This window comes from Manis javanica, chromosome 8 (assembly GCF_040802235.1).
Source record: "Manis javanica isolate MJ-LG chromosome 8, MJ_LKY, whole genome shotgun sequence".
In the NCBI taxonomy this organism is placed as follows: Eukaryota; Metazoa; Chordata; class Mammalia; order Pholidota; family Manidae; genus Manis; species Manis javanica.
Genome location: NC_133163.1, coordinates 1,625,318 through 1,645,549, shown reverse-complemented (window position 1 = coordinate 1,645,549; position 20,232 = coordinate 1,625,318). Strand labels below are relative to the sequence as shown.

Genomic DNA, 20,232 nt, shown 5'->3' with positions numbered 1-20,232 from the left:
GTGTGAGGGTTGTCTCTGATGGTGAGCCAGCAGGCGTAGGTGGGTGCCAGGTGGGCACCAAGGAACAGCAGGGGGCATCTCAGCTGACCAGGGTGCTTACTGCCACCCTTTCCCAGACCCACAGGGGGTGGTGGACTCGGGCCAGGCAGCGTGGAGCCAGAGCAAGAACACGGAGGGTAATTCAAGGTCTCTCACAGTGCTGAGTGGGATGGAACGCAGTGTGCTGGCTGCAGGGCCCTGCACAGAGGAGGGGAGGGGACATCAGGGGCAGGAGGCTGTCCCAGGGCACGAGCCACAGCTGAGCTTGGAGGCCACCCCGTGCGTCGGGCCCCGTGGAGGCAGCATGTGGATGGAGGGAAGCGAGGGCAGGGGCATCAAGAGCAGCAGGCTGGGGACCACGCACGGGGCAGTAGGGCGCACGACGTGGTGGTACAGGGGCGCAGGGCCAGGGAGGCAGGAGGCACATATATGAGCACGCACATGCCCTGTGGCCTCCTCTGTACCTGGGAGGGTGCCAGGCAGACACTGGCCCCGGGGTGCCTCTGCCCCTGACCCAGTAAATCTAAGTTGGTTCCTTATTGCACAACTTGAACAACAGCACAGGGCCATCGTCCAGGGCCTGTGTGGAGCCTGTGTGGAGCTGGGCTGTGGCTTAGCGCACGCACACACACACACACACACACACACACACACACACCCTCCCCAGCAGGGTGACCATCGTCCAGGGCCTGTGTGGAGCTGGGCTGTGGCTTAGCACACACACACACATACACACACACACACACACACACACACACACACACACACACACCTCCCCAGCAGGGTGACCATCGTCCAGGGCCTGTGTGGAGCTGGGCTGTGGCTTAGCACACACACACACACACACACACACACACCTCCCCAGCAGGGTGACCATCGTCCAGGGCCTGTGTGGAGCTGGGCTGTGGCTTAGCACACACACACACACACACACACACACACACACACACCTCCCCAGCAGGGTGACCATCGTCCAGGGCCTGTGTGGAGCTGGGCTGTGGCTTAGCGCACACACACACACACACACACACACACACACACACCTCCCCAGCAGGGTGACCCTGTGCAAGGGCTGGGGCAGGCAGGCAGGAGTCAAGCTGGAAGGGCAACAGGGGCTGGAGGGTGGGAGGGGAAGGTGCCCGAAGTGCCAAGGACACACACATGTGCACTGGGCATGGGCACACCACGAGTGTGCATCTGTGAGGCTCCCAGCGAGCACGGTGCTCCCTCAGGGTGGCTTCGGCCATTCGCAGCCTTAACAGCCACCCTATTCCTTGTTCCCGGGGACCGGGAGGCTGCACCACGGTCGGGCAGTGGGAGCTCACACCGGCCCAGTTCCACTCACGTGGGCTGGGTCTTCCTCAAAGCAATGCCTGCCCAGCCCGGGGGCACACGGGTGCTTGGGGCATGTGCTGGGGATGCTCCATCCCTCTGATGACATGGAGGTGGGCCAGGGTGGTCCTGCTCCAGAGCAAGGAAACCCCGTGGCCACGGGAAGCACCCCTGCCAGTGAGCCAGAGGAGCGCGTCTGCCCACAGGGCCGGTGGGGCTCGCTGTCCTTTCCAGGCCATGTCCCCCGTCAGGGTGCTCTGAGGACTCCACCGCCACCAGTGGCCACTCGGACAAGCGTGTCTTGTGAGGGTCTGGTGGGGGCTTGCAAGGTCACGCTGGGCATGAGGGGGGTCGCCTGGGGCACGCCCCTCAGTTCTCATCTTACAGCCCTCACACTCTCCTGCAGGCTCCAAATGGACCGGTCAGTGTCCTTCTCCTGGTCTCACATGGTACCCACTGCCCCTCGATCTGGCCCCAAGTGGACCCTTCCCCAGCCTCCCTGCTAATATCTACCTGTGTCCTCAAACACTCCCTTGGAGACTGGGGACAGTTTGTGGCCCTGGCTTTGGACCGTCCCCAGCAGAAGAGGCCAAGGCCTGTGCCTGCCTGCGTCCCACAGCCCTACCCCCACTACCCCCACCCACCCTGCCCAGTGCTGGGTACAGAGCAGCCCCTTGTGCCCCAGGAACCCCCTGGGGCCCAGCTCCTAACAGAGATTTTTCAAGGGCTACTTTTTTTTTTTAATTTTTATTTTGGTATCATTAATCTACAATTACATGAAGGACATTATGTTTACTAGGCTCCCCCCTTCACCAAGTCCCCCCCACATCCCCGTTCACAGTCACTGTCCATCAGCGTAGTAAGATGCTGTAAAATCATTACTTGTCTCCTCTGTGTTGCACAGCCCTCCCCATGCCCCCCAGCCACACTATACATGCTAATCGTAATTCAAGGGCTGCTTTTAAGATTACTTTTTCACTGAAACTTTGTGGCTGGTTTCATCATGTAAATGCAGACAAGCCTGAGAAGCCCGGGAAGTCGTCACTGAATGGCGGGGCCTCCGGCACAGCCGTCAGCTTGTTAATCGGAAATGGAGCTGGGACTCCGCAAGGAATAGCAGGGTTCCTGCTCCCACACTCAGGCTCTGGCGGCACTCGGTGGGCCCTTCACGTCCCATCCTTTGATCCCCAGGCCACAGGACGTGGCCGACAGGTGTCTGACTGGCTGCCCTGGGAGCAGGGCCACCCCAGGACCCTCGCCCAGTGATCAGCTGTGCCTGCACCCAGCCGGCCTCTGCCTGCTCCGAGCAAGGTCTGGGCCTGCAAGGGGCAAAGCAGGAGCCCAGGAAGCAGGGCCTGGAGGCAGCTCCTGAGCATGTAGCCCCGCACTGAGGTTCCCGGACCCTCCTCCCCTCGGGGCCATTTGGGGTGAGCGTGGACAGGGGTGAGGTGGGCAGGCGAGCACAGCCCCAAAAGGAGCCCCCGCCTCTGTCTTGTGTGTCCTGTCAGCCCCCCGGTGGGCCCCAGCTCCTCCACGCTACCCAGATCCCGCACACACACCACCCCATGTGCCAGCCCCCGTCCTCAGGCACCCCACCTGCCCCTCCCAGGCCTCTCCCCATGCAGGGTGGACAGCTGGGCATGCTCAGAGCTCTGCCCACTGGGAGGTTCCTACTCCTGTCCTCCTTGAGGGCCACCCTCCAGAGACAACCGGCCACGAGTTCTCACGTGGCCCTGTAGTCAGCTCCCAGGCCAGGGAGGGAGTTTTCCTCCATCATCAGCTAAGCAGAGAGGCCCCTCCCTCCATGAGGCCCTGAGCATGAGTTGAGGTGCTGGGGTGACAGAGGCTCTTGGGTCTGGACCAGGTGCTCTGGTGACAGAGGCTGAGGTTCATGTGCCCTTCCGATGCCCTCTGGCCTGGAGGGCAGGCCCATGACAGCTATGTGGGTGCCAGCCCAGGCTCTTCACCCAGCGACCCTCAGAAGACCTGGGCATGTCTCCTTCCCAGTGTGCCCTTGCTCTAGAGTCTGACGGGCTGGTTCCTCCTGCCTTTCCAGGCCGGCCTGCCTGGGAGGCTCCCCCCTGCAGACAGCAGGAGGGTCCAGGGGGCTCCACACAGCACCCAGGGACAAGCACATGGCGCCGGGCGGACCTGTTGGCATCTGGGTCCTGGGCTGCACAGCTCCTGCCAGGTATGCTCTGATGTGGACTGTGCCCCGCACCTGCCCTGCCAGCCCCACTTACTCTTCTCTGAGTGTGGCACAAGGATCCCTGTAGTTAGTGCCCACAATGGCCCCACATGAAGGAGTCTACGTGTGAGGTTCAGCAGCTCTTGGATGGGCAGTGACTGGCCCAAGGTCATGCCATCAGGAGAAGGGGGCAAGTGAGGGAACCCCAGCCCCTGGCTCCAGTGCCAAGCTCTTTCTCATGCTTCATGCCACTTGCCCAGGAAGCTGTGGGTGCCAGACACCAGGGGGGCACCAGTGGCCCTGTGTCACACCCTGACTCTTCAAGCTGCCACCTAAAGGCTTGTGAGGGGTGCTCCCCACACAGAGCCCATGTCCCTCTTGGCCAGTGGGACCAACACTGGGGCTTCCCGGGGGCTGGGTGGGGGGTCTGACGGGAGCTCCCCCATGTGAGGGTCTGGCACACATCCTGGCCAGCGAGCATGCTCAGCGAACGCACATCACTTCCGTGGACTGAGCACATGCCCACACGCATGTGATGTATGTGTATGGGTGCACAGTTGTGGTGCGAGAATGCCAGGTGGCTGTGGTGGGCATAAATACATGGCCCTGGGGCTAGCTAGAGCCAGGCCCCTGGTGCGTCCTCACCCTGAGCCAGAGGCTGAGAAGCCAGCAACACCCACACAGTGAGATCCTGGCCACAGCAGTCATGGCCTCGATGCCCACGCCCTGGGGTCGTGTGATGGGTCTGTGAAAGCACAAACAGACCCCTTCAGCAGGTTGGTGGGGTGAGGGCGCCCCCCACACTGGGTATAACCCTGCTGCTCCAGCCACTGGAACCCTGCGGAAAACCAGCTGACAGGCAGCTTTCCTGGTCCCTAGCTTGGTTATGGCTTACGTACGGCCCCCCAGGCAGCTGGCTTGCGGGAGGGACCGGCTTTATAAATAAAATTTATCACTGTAATACGGCTCCTGTAGAGAGCTGAGGACTTTTATGGCCTCCTGGAGGTCATGAATAATTTAGAAGGAAGAGGGCAGCTTCTGTCAGTGCACAACGGGCCCAGAGGTTCCTATTATCACAGCAGGGGAAGGAGTGGCTGGGGCCCCACAGCCTCGTGCTGAGCGGAGCAGACCAGGAGCACCCCATCCAGCCCCTCCGCCACTGCCAGGCTCCGTGGGGGGACACGAACTGGGCACTCCACCTCCTGAATAAGGGCTCTGGTTGGGTGACAGAATGGCCAGACGTGACCCTGACAAAGGGGCCAAGCTGAAGTCCGAGAATGCAGGCTATGGGCTCGGTAGTGACGGGAGCCGACTCTGCAGGGCCGGGCCCTGAGCAGAACCCCAACCTGCAAACCAGAAGAGGCACCCCCCCCCAACGCCAGGCAGCTTCAGGGCAAGACACCCTGGTGAACACGGAGGCCAGACACAGCCTGCTGAGTGCTGCAGGCCCCCTTCCCCTCCCCCAACCCTGCCTATCAACCCCAAGTCCTACGGAGCCCTTCGAGTCCCCACAGGCAGGTATCAGCCCTTGTTTGCCTCCAGTGACAGAGGACTCAATACCTCCCTGTAAGAAGTTCCTCCCTTGTAAGCAGTGCCTGGTAGAAATCCCCCCACCTTGCCACTCCCATGAAGGGCAGCCTGCACCTGGGGACCCCCAGCACGAGCCCCTGTTCTGGGGCCTACCCTGATCATGCATCCTGAGGCCTGTACACTCTCTGCCTTCCCCTCCCCCTCTGTCCTGAATGCCCGACCCTCAGGCCGGCTCTCACCACACCACTAAGGGGCTCGGACCAAGCCTCCCTGGGACCCCCACACAGCAGTGACTTTCCACTCCTGTCCTTCTTGGCCTGCTGCTGGCACTGGGCTCCCACCCTAGGCCCCAGGACCCCACAGGCCCCCGTGCTCCTGCCCACCTGGCTCTCCCCATCCCAGGGCCCCCCACCTCACCCCCGCAGCCCCATGGCTTTCACTGTCATCTCTGAGGTGGCCAGTTCATTTCTTGCAGCTGCCATGACAAAGTGCCACAGACAAGGTGACCAGGGCAACAAAAAACAGCAGAAATGTATTTATCCCAGCAGGGACACAGACCTGTGACAGGATGCATCCAGGCCACACATGCGGCAAGCCAGGCGTGTGCCTGTAGACCACTTCCACCCCCCGCCCTGGCCTCTGCAGCCAGCACAAGCTGGAATCTGGCCCAGAAGTTGTGTCCCAGTGGCGGGGGGGCCCCATCGGGCTGCAGGACTCACTCTCCAGTCCCTGTGCCCACCTGTTCCCTGCAGGGCTCACTGCGTTCCAGAAAGGCCTCAGTCCCGGAAGTCGGGCCAGTGCTGGGAAGGGGGTGACGCCTGGAACCGTGTCAGTGTCTGGCAGCGAGGCCACCACCATGCTCCCCAGCTGCCCACTGGAGTTGCCACCTTGCTGAGCCACAGCCGCCCTCCCGGACCTCAGAGGGCCATCAGCCTCAGGCGGCTCATTTTGCGGGTCAGGCTCATGTTAGGTGGAACGTGATCTGGGTGTGCGTGATGGCTCTGCTGGGGGTGGGCCCGTGAGTCCAGAGGAAGTGCATGGCCGCAGGGCGGGTGGGCCGAGCCCACCCAGCCGGGGCCCTGAACAGAACGGACGGCTGGAGAGGAGAACCTGCTCCCTGCCCAGGCTCTCGGGCCCGGACGGGTCCTCTGCTTTGGGATTCAGACAGGGCCATGCCACTGGCCCTCCTGGGACCCCTCGGCCTCCGTGATCATGTGAGCTGGATCCTTACCGCAAACGCTCACACACATCCCCTTGGGCGTGTTTCCCCAGAGCCCCGGTCACTGCAGCCCCGGCCTTTCTCGTTGGGTTTCACAGCCCTCAGGACCACACTGCCCTCGGGACATCTGCTGTCCTGAGGAGGGCCTGGCACAGGGCAGCGGGCATGAAAGGTGAACAGAAGGAAGGGTGGACGGGCGCTCTAGTCACCTCCAGCTTAAGGAGAGTCAGGGCCCCACAGTGCCGCTCCCTGGCTGTACAGAGACCCGCCTGCCTCCTGGGGGTACCAGGCCGAGGACCCTCTGAGTACCCCCCGAGGCCAGCCGCACCTCATCCTGCAGAGAACGGCACGTGTGATCGGATGAGGTGAGAGAGCATTACCCAGCTGGAGCCAGCTGGCAGAGCTGCAGGCCTGGGCATGCTGCTGAATTCCTGAGCGACTGCTCTGAGGGCGGCGCGACAGCGCACTTCCGGGGACAAGAGCAGGGATGCAACTGCCCCACTGCCCGGCGGGGATGCAGCTGCTCTCCCGCCGGTGGGGGCGGCACCAGCTCCCACTGTGGACGGCAAGCCAGGTGGAGGTCACCACCCGGCCAGGACAGCTGGCTCCAGGACCCCCTCTGCCCCAGCCCTCCTCAGCAGTGCCCCTAGAACAGAGCCCACTAAACTGTGTGGGAGCCAACCACCCACCTCCAGTTTCATGAACGAAGGTGAAGAGGGCGTGGCTGGAGCAGCCACGCCCCTCTGTCTCTGGTCTGCGGCTGCCTCCGTTCTGGGAGACCAGTTATTAAGCAAGGCCACGGAGCCTCAGGCACGGACCGGACCACTGGTCCTTTCCAGGACGGCTTGAGCCCTGCCCGAGTGCAAGGAGGCCGCGGGGAGCACGAGCCCCAGCAAACCCCCTGGCAACTTCCGCCCAGAATGTGTGCCCCTCATGGGTGCCAGGCCACTGTGGCCATGCTCGGCCCTCAGGGGACTTCTGCTCACACTGCCCCATGCAGCCCTGCACACCCTGGGCACGCTGGGGCATAAGGAGCATCTCCCCACTCCTGACAGAGGCATGGGGCAGGGGTCTCTCCACACCTCCTCACGAGCCCCTCCAAGTGGGGGTCCCTCCACTGGGGATGTGGCCCCATGCCTACAGCTGCCCACACCAGCCTCTTGCAGACCTGACTCCATTGGTGCTGGGGGGGCACTGAGGCTGGGTCAGGCCCCCACCTCCTGGCTGTGTGACTCCAGGCAAGCTGCCTCCCCTCTGACCTGTACTTTCCTCATCTACAAATGTGGGGCCCCTGCCAAACAGGGCAGCGAACACTCTCAGCCCCCAGCCCAGGACAGACCCTGGGAAATGCTGGCCCACTCACCCCAGCTGCCCCTCTGACCTAGACACTACCCCCACCTGCTGGGGCAATAATGGCTCTCAGCCAGTGTGCCCCAGATCGTCAGTGCAGGGTCCATGCCTTCGGTTTCCTCCTGGGACCCCAAGACAGGACTCACAGTAGAGGCACACGGTTGGGGGATGCAGCGCAGCCCCTCTCGGCCTCAGAGCACCACTTTGAGGCAGGGCCAGTCAGGGGCTGGACACACCCTCCGACAGCCCACACCCCACCCAGCCCCCGTGTCATCCCACCCTCTGCCTCCCCACCCCATTCAGCCTCTGGTTCCAATCAGGGGTTTTCTAAGAGCTGCACAGCTACATAGCTGGTAGCTGGCTCAGGAGCACGCGTGTGGGCCTGGAAGACGGAAAAAGGGCACTGCCCACTTGCCTGGTCTGCAGGCCTGGCCTCTGTTCTCAGGGCCTGGGAAACAGTCACCTCCTTTCCTGCTCTGGAGCCAGCAGCCTGTCCTCGGGGTCACTGCTATTTCTGCCAAAGGGGAGAGGTAATTATAGCTCAGCCCTTGCCAGCTGGCCGAGCTCTGCAACCCAGAAAAGGGGCCTGGGGCGGGGACGCAGGCTGCCCACAGATTGGGCCTGCAGGCGGCGGGCAGTCCCTCCAGATCAGAGCGCAGGAAGCCGGGCAGACACAGCCTCGTCCACCTGTGCGGCCCAGAGCCTGCCTCTCCAGGGGCAGGAGGGCCCTGCCAGCCAAAACCTGCCCAGGACAGTGCTGGACAGTTCCCACTGGGGGATGCCACAGAGCCTGGCTGTCACTGTCCCTCACCTGGACCCAGGAAGGAGCAGGTGAGGTCCCAGCTCAGGGGAACGGGTGGACCCTCACATTTGGGAATGAAGCTGCCAGAGTGGAAAGATTCCCAGCAGTGATGCAGCCAGAGAGCCTGCCCCAGGTGGACACCGTGGGGCAGCGAGGCAGAGGGTACAGTTACAGGGTGACTGTGAGGCCCTGGACAATGGCTGGGGGCCATCCATCCTGTTCGCCTGGGACATGGGCTGAATTGGGCACTGGGCTGACCCCAGAAGCCCATGTCTCTCTGGGGATGGCAGGTACACTCGGCAACATCCCAGGCCTCGGTGCTCTGAGCCCTTCCCCAGCGGTCAGGCCTGATCCAGGGGCCCTGGCCAGCCCTTCATCCACGCTCATGCCCGAGGCCTGGCCGCCTGCTGAGGAGAGGGGGACGTGGCCAGACCCACCCTGGTGGCTGGAGCACAGGTCTCTCTGAACTTCGCCCAGTGATGAGCTAAGTGTGGTCCCTTCAGAAGCCACCAGGAGCCAGCATTCTTGTCATTTGCAGGGGCAGAGACCAGGGCAGCAGGGTCAGGCATGGACACCAGCAAGCCTTCTCCAAACGCTGTCAGAGCCCTGGTGAGCGCAGGTCTATACAGTCACAGCCGAGCCAGCAGGGAATGGCTCGTTCCTCGGGTCCCTTGAGCCCAGGCCAGGGTTTTGGGGAGCCCCAGAGGACTGGCCCTTTCTGGGCTGACTTAACCAGGAGGCCCACCATGATGCTGGGTGCCCCCTCCAGCCCGGGACGCACCATTCTGGGGCAGGCGCAGCAGGAGGGTGGGCCCCTCATCTCCAGCATCAGTGTGCAGGGTGCTTGGCAGACAAGCCCCATTCAACACGGGAGACGCCGACTCAGTGCGAGAGACCCACCTGGGTCCGGCTGTGGCCAGGATCTGGATCGGGGTCCACCTGCCCCGTCTGCTGGGCTGGGAGGCTGTCCCGCTGCACCAGCAGACACAGCCATCACCCAGTCCTGTTGTCACTGCGTGTCCTAAACACCCCAGAGGCAAGCGGGCCCTCTCAGGGTGAGAGCGGGGCTCAGGGCCGCCAGGCCGGCCCCTGTTGCCTGCCCTCCAGCTCTGGTGGGGTACCTAGGCGAGCCCTGCGAGCACATGGTCGTCCAGCAGCGCCCCCAGGGGTCTTCTTGCTCAATTCAGAAACACATGCTATCTGGGGAGCTTCCAGCCAGTTCCCAGCTGGGAGTGCTGGGCTGAGAGCAGACAGCCCTTCCCTGAGGCCCCTGTCCACGCTCGGGGGAGGCTGGCCTGGAGGCACCATGGCCTCCTGTCCCCTTTTCCAGCCGGGACAAGCATGCGACTTGTGGCCTCAGTCCCACTTAATGAAGATAAGCTGCGCAGGGGAGGGGGGGTCAAAAATCAGCCAGGGCCACCAATCTCCGTGCTGACAGCCTCCGCCAGTGCCAGCCTGGACAAAAGGCAGAGAAGTGGCTGGGCCCGCAGGGCCACTGAGGCCACTGCCCTGCAGCTGTAATGGAAACCTCCCTGCTGGCCTGTAAGCTGGCAGCTCTGGTCTCACTCTGCTTGAGGCTCTGATCACCGGCGGATTGCAGCTGGCCAGGTGGGCGAGCTCACCAGCGGGCAGCACCTGCAGGAGCCCAGGTGGGCCCCCAGTGTGTGAGTGTGCGTGTGGTGTGAGTACGTGTGTTACAGCAAGAAGCCTGGACTGTGGCCCTACCTTCTCAGGCTCCAGGACCTGCTGGGCGGGGGCAAGACCCTCTGTCTTCTGAGGGCTGCAGGACTCGGCAAGTCCTGGTCGCCTGAGCCCCAAGGTCCTGTGGGTGAGCAGACAGTGCAGGGTTCAAGGGGTGACAGGGAACAGGCACGGCGCTGAGCCAACTGCCGGCCACAGGGTCAGAGTTGAGGAAGGGCCAGCCTCCCCCACGCAGGGCTGTGCTGTGCTGGGGTCTGAGAGGCACCTTCGGTGAGGACAGAGACATGCCAGCAGGCGGGGGATGGACGTGGGGGCATGCACAAAGGGGAGGAGGGGGGAGGCCCCGTGAGCGGCCTCATGAGGCAATGGGGCTGGGGCGGATGGCAGGATGGGTGGCCGGGCCCCAGAGTCAGGGTTACCCCTGACCAAGGTGGGGCTGGGCTGGAGAGACTCAGCCTTGGTGAGGCCGCAGGGCCCTGTCGAGGCCATGTGGTCACTTCCCAGAGGCTGCAAGCCAAGGCTGGGAAGGAGGAGGCCCTTGGCCAAGCCCCGCAGACAGTCTATCAGGGACTTACGGATGCATGGCCTTGGACAGACCTCTGCTCCTGGAAAGGGGACAGGAGCCTGAGGTCTCTGCTTGGCATTCCCTCGGAGCAAGAGTTCTGGGGAAGACCTGGGGCCACCTCTGGCCAGCAGGCCCAGCCAGGCGGGCCCACCCTGGGACAATCCTGGGCAGCCCCGTGCTGGGAGCTCAGAGGCCAGTGACCTGCACACCCAGTCACAACCCAGGCCCCAAGCCCTGGCAGGCCTCAGTCCGCCTGCCCAGGGAAGCACGGTGCCCCTCTCTCTGACAGCAGGTAGAGGTGGTGCACGGAGGAGCCCAGCCCTAGCGTGCGTGCCCTCCCCAGGTCAGGGCGCAGCGCTGCGGTGACACTCTGCAGGCCCCAGGCCCGAGCTATTTTCCACCCTTTATCGCCCATCTGTCACGAGCCGGCCTCAGAGCACTCCTGTTACACGCTGTCCCTGCCAGAGGCCCCAAGGCCTCCCCACCACCAAATGGGCCCTGCCCTTGGCCACTCCGCCCAAGGGTGGGGGGCCTCCTGGGTGGCAAGGGCAGCCTTCACCTGCTGAGAGCACCAGAGCCACGCCCTCCTCCCGGTTACTGGGGGGGAAACCGAGGCCCAGGGCAGTCACTCTGCTTGACAGGGGTCACTGAGCCACCAGACAGGGCCAAGGCTTCCTCTCGCGGAAAATGCCACTCCAGGGGAAGCTGCCCGCTGAGCAGGCTGTCCAGGCCGGGCCCAGATGTGGGGCGGGGAGGCTACCCAGAGCAGAAACAGCCCAGGCCAAAGCACAGGGCCAGAAAAGGGACCACCCATAAGAGGTGCTCGCTGTCCACGCCTGGGCACGCTACACCCTGTCCCTAAGGAATGCTAACAGTGGCCATCAGCGAGCCAAGCACAGTTCCCAGCTCGTGGAGGACCCCTTGGCACTCGTGCCCTCGCAAACCCTCATGAGACCCCACAGAGCAAGCTGCCATTATTATTCCCATTTCCACCTGAGTAGACCAAGGCTCAGAGTTAAGAGACTTTCCCAGGGTGGCACAGGCCACAAGGGGTGCATGAGGGGGACTCCTGCACCGAGCGCCGAGCTGCACTCACTGCCAGGAACAAGTTCATACAGTACACACACACACACACACACACACACACACACGCGCACACTCACACTGTTGTCCACACCCCCTACCAGGCAGGGCAGGGCCCTGGCCCAGTAGAGCTCAGCAGCTGGGGGCTGACGGCAGTGACTGCCGAGGTCCCAGCCCCGCAGGTCCCCTGGCTCGGCCAGTTCCAAGCCTCCCCAGGCCTGTTCCCTCATCTGAACTGGTGCTGCTGGCCAGGAAGGCTGCTGTGGCCCCTGGGGACTGAGCCCCAGCCCTCAGGCCACTGCTGGGCCCCAAAGCCACCCTCTGTGAGAGCAAGTCCTTCAGATAAGCAGGCCGCCCACCCCCTCCCCGGGCTGGCCAGCTTCTCCCATGACCCTGTGACAGGTAAAAACTGTTCCCTTTGGAAATAATTGAACCAGCCCAGGCAGCGTCCACACAGACACCATTAACAGGGCGCTCTGCGTGTCGGAGCTATTGATGCCTACCAAGGGACCCAGCCTCTTACCTCCCAGCTGGAAGAGTGCAGGGCCGCCTCTCCCTGCAGGCCTCCCCTGCTCACCCCACGGGCAGCCCCGCCCCTTTCGGGGTGACCCTGGAGGCGCTGGGCTGGAGACACTGCAGGCCTCTCACTCTCAGCCCTGTCCTTAACCCTGGGGACAGTTCCTGGAGAGAGGACAGAAGCCAGGGAAGTGCCTCATGAAATTCAAACATTTGCCCCAGCAGAGGGGCAGGAATGTTCTCCAAGGACCCCAGACCAGGGAGCCCTGGAAGGGCCTGGGGCTGGGCATAAAGAGGGCAGGTGGCCCCCATGCCACCCTCAGCCTCTCCCATTATCCAGGAGCAGGGGGTAGCAAGGGCCTGAGCAAGGCCCCCAGCATTACCTCTCTGCTGCCAGGAGCCCCAGCTGTCTCCGGCCTCAATTGCCCCCAGTGCATGATGTGGGGGGACCCACCACCCACATCATGAGCAGAGCCCCGGGGCTGATGCTCAACACCTTCCTTCACCTGTGCAGTAGGGTCTGCACCTGGGGCAGGCCTGGGGGTTGGTCTCAAAAGACAAGGATGCGAAGCAAATTCCCACTGCAGGCGACAGTGAGAAGGGCAGAGCCCTGGGCCTCTGCAGTCAAAGGCTCCCAGATGGAGCGGGAGGTGCCACCTTCCACCGAGTAATGAGCACTTTGAACTGGAGAGAGGGAGGGACGGGGTGCGAGAGGGAAGGAGGCAGAGCAGAGAGGCAGGGACCGAGTGACAGAGGGACCGACAGGGTGGGGGCGGCAGGGGGCGGCCCCTCCACCTCCAGCCCCACTGCGGCGGGGTCGCCCTGGGGAAGCCCGTCCAGCCCCTGACAGCGCCAGCTCTGGACCCCACTGTTCCCGACCTGGGGCCTCCCCTGTGAAAGGACGGAGCAGAGACATTTCTTGCCGCCTTCTCCACGACCGGAAATACGGCAGGTGCCCAGAATAAACACAAACTTCTGATGACGGGTAACGGAGCGTGGTTGTCAAGTTTCTCAGACATCAGCCGGGTGGAATATTGTGCAGCCATTAAAGCGGACACCTAGGGAGACTGGCAGCAGGGGAAGCCCGAGCAGGGGGCCTCTGTGCTGGGAGCACCCGGGGGAAGCCCCGGCCGCTGTGGTGGGGCCCTGGGAGGTGAGGCCAGCCCCACGTCCTGGGGAGAAAGCCGCCTCCTTTCACTTTATTCCTACAGCTTTGCATGTCTGGTAAGTAATGCGTCTGCTTATCTCAGGACCATGTTCCAATAAATGCCGACAGCAGTGCCAGCCTTGAGCCCTGACTCCCGGCCGGAGACAGATGAGACCAGAGAGAATGAGGAGCCTCCTCCGGGCCCTATGACACCCAGGGCGCAGAGGGTAAGGCAGGACCGGGTCCCCGTGCAGGGCGGCGCACTGGTTCTGCAAGCTGGGCTTCCGCGGGAGGGGCAGAGAAGGAGGAATGCCCTCGGCCCCAGGAACCCCAGGAGGGGAAATCTCCAGGTTGGGGGGTGGGGATGGGTGGCACTTTAAAGGTGTGGCCTGGCACAGAGGAGGGAGGCCCCCACAGAAGGCACAGCATGACAAAAGGTGCACGGGCAGGGGTGAGGGTCTGGGCACAACATGGGGGAAGTGCACGGGGCAGGTGGAGAGGGGCAGGGGCAGAGGCGGAGGAAGTGAGAGCCAGGGAGGTCTCCAGAGCAGGGCAAAGACAGTCCGAACGTGGCTCTGCCAGGTCGCCCTGGCGGCCCAGGGGGGAGGGGTGGGGGTGGGAGGACCAGACGGTCCATCAGAGCAGTGCACCGGCCTCAGACCCCGACGGCAGCTCAGGGCCCGCCTCTGCCTGGAGCCCACGCACGGAGAGTCACCAGCCAGAGCGTCCAGGACCTGGCAGGGGTCTGTGTGTGTGGCTCCGATGCAGACAAACTTCTCACTGCCATTATTACCGAGATGTAGAGGTTACCACAGACCCACTAGGACTGGTTGGGGGCACAGCCAAGGCAGAAGGCACAGGCCCACACGGGCACTGACCAGGTCGTGGTGCCACAAATGGGGCCAGTCCTCCCACTCAGGGGCAGCCCTGGGGAGTCCGCCTGCCAGGCTGTGGCTGGGGGCCAAGGGCAGGCTCCCACAGGGGGTCCCTCTGCATAAACCCAGGAGGTGGCAGGGATCCTGGTGGGGGCCGCCCATCTCCAGCCTCCAAGGGGAAGGGCTGGGCGGGGGGGGCTCACTCTCCCGCTTCCCCCCATAACAGGAGGCTGACAAGAAGTGCCCGCCCTCCATCTTGAGGCGGAGTGGGCTGCAACACCACGGCCCTGGGGCTGAGCCACAGAGGACCTCGAGGCATGTGCGGTTCCAAGAGCCGCTGGAGGTGGCTGTCCACTGTAAGAGGGGAGTACAGGGAGCCAGCCCAGGCAGGGGTGGGGTGGGGAGAGCACAGAGGGACACTGTATCCCAGCACCTCTGGGAGGGCCGTCTGGGGGAACCACAGCCATACATCCCACTTACAGGTGTGACCCCAGTAAAATCTGGGCCGCAGAGTTGGTCTGGACAGAAACAGTCAAGAAAAGAGCCAGAAAAAATAGAACCAGAGCTGCCCTGGTCATTACTGCCCTCGAGGAAAGGCCAGGGGGGCCCAGCCACTCCTTGAGCTGCTCGCTGCCCCCAGCTCCTCCCGGGCCCTTGCCCCCGCGGCCCACCTCACCCCTGCTCTGGCCTTTCCCACGGGACATGGCCCCATATCAGCGAGCTGCGCTGAGTAACAACTCACCCCGAACTTAGCGTCATGCTTATTATCTCGGTGATGCCATGGGCCAGGGGTCCGGGCGCAGTGAAGATGGTCCTCTGCGCAGGGTCTCCCAAGGCTACCATGGAGGTGGCGGCCGGGGCTGATACCAGCTGAGGCCCGGGGCTCCTCCCCAAGCTCACAGGGCCATTTCAGGATTCATTCCCTTGCAGCTGTAGCACTTACGGCAGCTGCACCCGCATGGCCAGGGCAGACACTCTCTCTGACCGCCAGACCCTCTAAAGGAGCTCGCCTGGTCAGGTCGGGCCCACCAAGATATCTCCCTCCTGATGGGCTCAAAGTCAACTGACCGGGGGGTTTTCATCTCAGCTGCAGAAACGCTTCCCCTTTGCCACTTTCTGTTGTATAGAAGCGAGTCACACGCTAAGCAGAGGGCCCACCCAGAAGCCAGGACGCAGAGTGGGAACGGAGGGGGCATCACAGGTCCCTAGGAAGGCCCTCCCCGAGTCCTGCCGTGTCGGGTGACCCCTGCCCCAGCACGGGCCTGTGTCTCCCTGTGGCTGGTCACTTCTGTCCGGCCCAGGCTCTGCCCCTCTCGGGACAGCCAGCGCCTGGCTCCGGGCCCAGCTCCCTGCTGCTTCCCTCTCCCAGGGTTCGGCCCCCTCTCCCACAGAGGTCCTGTGGGAGGTCCTGGCCAGGGCCAGGGGGGTGTGTGGGCTGGGTGGAAGGTGGAGGGTCCTGTCTGCCCCTCCCCGGGCACCAGCCCGCTGGTCCCCAGGACCCCTGAAGCCTCCTTCCGGGAGCTGCCTGCAGGGCCACCATGCCACACGCCCCCACAGACTCCGAGAGCAGTGCCCGGTGCTCCGGGCCCCCGCATGCTGGCCGCCCGAACCTGAAGCTGCGCGACCGTGTTGGAGCCCTGGAGTCCAGGCGTGTGGCCTGGGCCTGCAGTCTGCAGAGCCAGTGGGGCTGTACCTGGCACAGCCCTGACTCAGGGTCCCTCGGGTGGGCAGGGGCAGGCTGAGAGGCACCGGGGGCTTCAGGGCCCCTCCAGCAGGGAGTCCTCACTGCCTGAGCCCACTGGTCTCCTCCCCAGATGCTGCCTGCAGGGAGCCCCCCACCACCACCAAGGGTAAGTTCTGAGCCCTGGGCCCCCTTCCCTCGGGGGCCCTAGCCCCCCACAACGCTGCACCCAGGCCGCCCTCAGTCCCCCATATGCCTGCTGCTCCAGCGGTGCCCCTGTCCTGCAGGGCAGCTTCCCACACCAGGGCCCCTTATGCACAGGTGTCCTCCGAATGCAACCTAGGGACCCCCTCCGGGCACCGTCTGCCCTGCTTCCTCATCCCCCAGGGAGGGCGCTGCAGGCGGGCCACCCAGAGCCCCATGGTGGGCAGAGCCCAGGTGGCACCATCGGGGCCCAGGACTGAATGGCAATGGAGGCTGCGCTGCTCTCCCTGCAGCCTCCCTGCAGCCCTGCAGGGAAGAGGGAGCCCTCCAGGGTGCCCACTGGGGGCTCAGGGCTCCTGGCCCGGGGCTCACCATGCCCCCCCCACCCGCCCTCAGCACCGGGGCCATGCCTCTGCAGCGGCTCCCTGCTCCTGCGGCTGTCCGTGTGCGTCCTGCTGGCACTGGTGCTCGGCCTGTACTGCAGCCGGGCCAAGCCGGTGGCGCTGGCCCTCGAGGACCTCCAGGCCCGGCTGCTGGGCCTCATCCTGTGCTTGCGGGACGCGGCCCTCACCTGCTGGCGCTGCCTCCTACAGCTCTGACCGCGCAGGACTCACCTCCACCCCGGCAGCACCAGCGGGCAGCATTGCGGGCACAGAGCCCCAGGGTGGCTGGAGGCCCGAACCCTGAACCCTGGAGACTCAGGTCCCCACTCTGATCAGGGGCCCCCCTGTTCACATACTGGGGTCCTCTGTGAGGTTTCATTAGAAAAAGGATCCAGTACTGAAAACTGGGGACCCACCAGCTCTTTAGACCCCTCCCTCGTCCCAGTGGGAACTTGATGCCCTTGGGCCTGGCCTGGATGCGGCACAGTGTAGCCCCTATAGAAGGGGTCACCCTGCCCTGAGTCTGGGGGACCCCGCAGGGAGGGGCAACTGGCCTTTTGCTTAGGGCCTGAACTGCCAGGACCCAGAAGCCCCGCTGGGGGAGGTGAGCTGGCTGCTGGGTCACGCCCTCCCGCAGGCCCCTCCCAAAGCCACACGCAGGCTAGGGCCCCACACCCCAACCTTGCTGGCGGTGTTGGGCTGTCATCCTGAGCCCAGGTCTGACCCCTCACTGGGCCCAAGGCCTGGGGGAAGCATGTCCTGCCCAGCACCCCCCAGCCATCCTGCCTCAGGGTGTGGAGCAGAAAGGGGGACAGCAAAGAGCCCAGAGGCAGGGCAGCTCTGCCAGATGCCCACCATTCTCAGAACACAGCCATCTGTGCGCATGTCCGGGGCATGCTGCACAGCTGGGGGCCTGTGAATACCCAGACTGCACGCACTGCCATGCCGTCCCCCATGGGGCACGGCCAAGGGGCCCCTCCAGACCCCGCACAGAGCAGGGAGGCCCATGGCCCTGGGACGACCTTCGAATGAGTGTCCACAGGCTGCCCCTTGGGGGGCTGACCGCTAAGCCCTGCCCACCAGAGGTGGGGAGACTGATTTCCTATTAAAACGCACGGAACCTCTTCGGTCTGGGGAGTTTTACCCAATGGACAGAAATGGGGCTGATTCACTATGGAATTCACTTCGTGGGCTAACGCAGAGGTGGGGGCACTGGGGAAAACGCCCCTTGGGACTCGGGGGCCAGGGCAGTGGGCTCCAGGGTCCCTTCCAGCTTCAGAACTTGGGGAGCCCAGTGAAGAGGGGCCTGGCTCTAGGACAGCGGTCTAGAGGGGACTAGAGTGGGGTCCCAGGCCCAGCCCTTAGGGGTCCCCCAGCATCACAGCATAACCCCTCCGGCCACTGGCCCAGCTCCCAGGACTCTGCCTCATCTCGCCCCTTCCCTCTGGAAGAGGACAGGCAGGTCACGGCCCCATATTCCAGATGGGGAAGTCGAGGCTCGGAGAGGCTAGGCCATACGTCCGGGCCCACAGGGCTGAGCCCCGGGTCCCACCCGGATCCACCAACTGCCCACCACCAAGGCCCGCTTGGCTCGGGAGGGCCCGCAGGCACAGCCCCACTGCTCATGTGTGCACCACGACCCTGAGAGACCCGGGCGCGAGGTCTGTCCTCCAACCCGGGGAATTCGCAGTGGAGCCCGGCCCCCAGCAGATGCCAAGGGGCCACCGGCTCCGGACTCCCTAGAAGGTTCTAGAGCTACAGGAGCACAGAAGGCAGGTTTCCGGTCTTAAAATCAGACAAAGCAATGAAATCAAGGTAAGCTTAAGAGGAAGGAAGGGCGGGAACAGGCCCCTCCTGAGCCACACTAGAGGCTCAGGTGCTTCTGTCTTTATTTTGACTTTGAGTAATAGATACATTTAGGACAACTTTGCAGCTTAGCCAGTAGAATGGAACAGAGACGCCTGCGATCACACAGCGGCTGGGGGAGGGAGGCACAGAGAAGCCAGTCCTGTCCAGTCCTGTCCATAAGCCAGGTGCTTATGGAACCCGTGCCCAGCTCGGGAGCCCCCGCAGCACGGCCTGCCCGCCTGCCTCCCTGGCCGGCTCCGGGAGTCCTCCTAGCCCACAGCAAGGGCACACAGCTCCCGCCTCAGAAGCCCCCCGGGCCGGCTGCTCTTTCCCTGGAAGCCCCCGAGACATGACATGGAGGACTGGGGGTGCTGGGTGCCTGAGTCAGGCCTGCGCCAGCGACCCCCCGACTCTGCGGGCGACACCTGTAGGTAAGCGGACGCAGGTCTCTGTCAGCCTGGCCAAGTGCCCAGACCAGCTCCAAGTAATCGATGAGGGGCAGCTGCCAAGGGCAAACCCAAGGTGGCCCTAAGACTCCAGAAGCCCACACCCTGCCCCTTCTCCCCTGCAGGGCCTGGTGGCTGCTAGGGGCCGACAGGTTCTCAGGGCTGGAAATGGTCCCCAAGGCCAGTGGACTCGGGCTGGCATTCAGGGCTGCAGCAACACCCGACCTGCTTGGGAGCCGCAGGGTCTGTCTGAACACCTCCCCCAGGGACCTGCTGCTCTGCCCGGAACCCTCAGCTGGGGCCTGAGGCCAGAGCGCCTCTGAGGTGGCAGAAGCCATGCCCACCTGGATCCCACCGCCCCTGGACAGGTGCTTCCTTACAAGTGACCTGCCAGCCTGGCTTCCCTGCCCAGGCTGTCCACTTCTATAGGCACCTCCACCCAGGCCAGATCCATGGCCTCTGGAGGCCCTGCGCCCCACCATTTGGGAGACCAAATCAGCCACAGATGCGGGGAGTTGGGGGCTCTCTGCCTTGAGTGGGGAGAGCAGCGGCAGGGGTGAACTCTTGACAGGAGGGCCGGCCCAGGAAACCGGGATTGCTTATGGAACCCCTGGGGGAGAGGGGAGAGTGGTGGGGTGCGCTCTTACAATTTGGGGACCCCACCCCTGGACAGAAGCAGATTTGGAAGCCAGGGAACCCCGAGAGGAGTGGGGTCACTGAGCTCCAGGCTCCCCACTCTCCACCTGCTGCTGTGTACGTGGGCCATGTCCCTAGAGCTAGTGCCGTGGGTCAGACAGGATGGCAGCCCCCTGGGGGTCGGGGCGTGTCCTCACCCACTGGGTCTCGGCCCACCCCTCCCTGTGTACACTCCCGAGGGCAGACTCCTACCACGTGTGCACTAATACACGCACAGACACCTGTGGTGACATCTGGCCCCATCCCTCCCTCCCTACGCGGTAGTGCCCCTGACCCACGTCCACACCTCCCCCAACAGCACAGGCCCAGCCCCCAGGCACTGAGACTCATGCTGGGGCCCAGGGTCCTCACAGGCCAGGCCACACAGGGCCACAGAGCGGAAACAGAGGGGGACTTAGCCCTGGGGCCGCCGCAGGGGCCAGAAGGAGAGGAACACGTATAAACTCCTTCTCACACTCAGCCCTTTGCCCCCAGGTTTTGGGTTCTTGCCTCAAGCACTTCTCAGGAGCCAGTGACAACACCGATGTGTGGCCATTGTGGGCTAGTTGGGCCACGCTGGGTACACGGGCTGCTGCCATGGAATCACACCTGAGGGTCCAGCAGAGGCATGGACCGCAGCAGCCTGAC

The 20,232-nt window shown here is 63.9% G+C and overlaps 1 protein-coding gene across 5 annotated transcripts; it reads left to right on the top strand.

Moving 5' to 3' along the window:
- The first annotated feature begins 7,956 nt into the window (after positions 1-7,956).
- On the top strand, positions 7,957-17,757 carry C8H14orf180 (chromosome 8 C14orf180 homolog). 5 transcript variants are annotated; one of them, XM_073241763.1, is made up of 6 exons: positions 7,969-8,489; positions 8,999-9,069; positions 13,576-13,699; positions 14,574-14,703; positions 16,162-16,197; positions 16,629-17,757. In XM_073241763.1, exons 3-6 carry the CDS (start codon positions 13,592-13,594, stop codon positions 16,829-16,831), a joined length of 477 nt encoding a protein of 158 aa, XP_073097864.1. In that variant the 5' UTR covers positions 7,969-8,489; positions 8,999-9,069; positions 13,576-13,591; the 3' UTR covers positions 16,832-17,757. The 5 variants fall into 5 exon arrangements, with proteins under 5 accessions (XP_017516353.2, XP_073097864.1, XP_036847627.2 ...); XM_036991732.2 differs by lacking the exon at positions 8,999-9,069 and having other exon boundaries at positions 7,972-8,489; positions 16,629-17,752; XM_073241762.1 differs by lacking the exons at positions 7,969-8,489; positions 8,999-9,069 and adding an exon at positions 9,111-10,068 and having other exon boundaries at positions 16,629-17,756.
- The last annotated feature ends 2,475 nt before the right edge of the window (positions 17,758-20,232 follow it).

Coding starts and splice junctions, on each gene's coding strand:
- C8H14orf180 (XM_073241763.1), top strand. CDS start 13,592: ATGCCGACAGCAGTGCCAGCCTTGAGCCCTGACTCCCGGCCGGAGACA. Junction 14,704..16,161: donor GCTGGAGGTGGCTGTCCACT/GTAAGAGGGGAG, acceptor TCTCCTCCCCAG/ATGCTGCCTGCAGGGAGCCC. Junction 16,198..16,628: donor GCCCCCCACCACCACCAAGG/GTAAGTTCTGAG, acceptor ACCCGCCCTCAG/CACCGGGGCCATGCCTCTGC.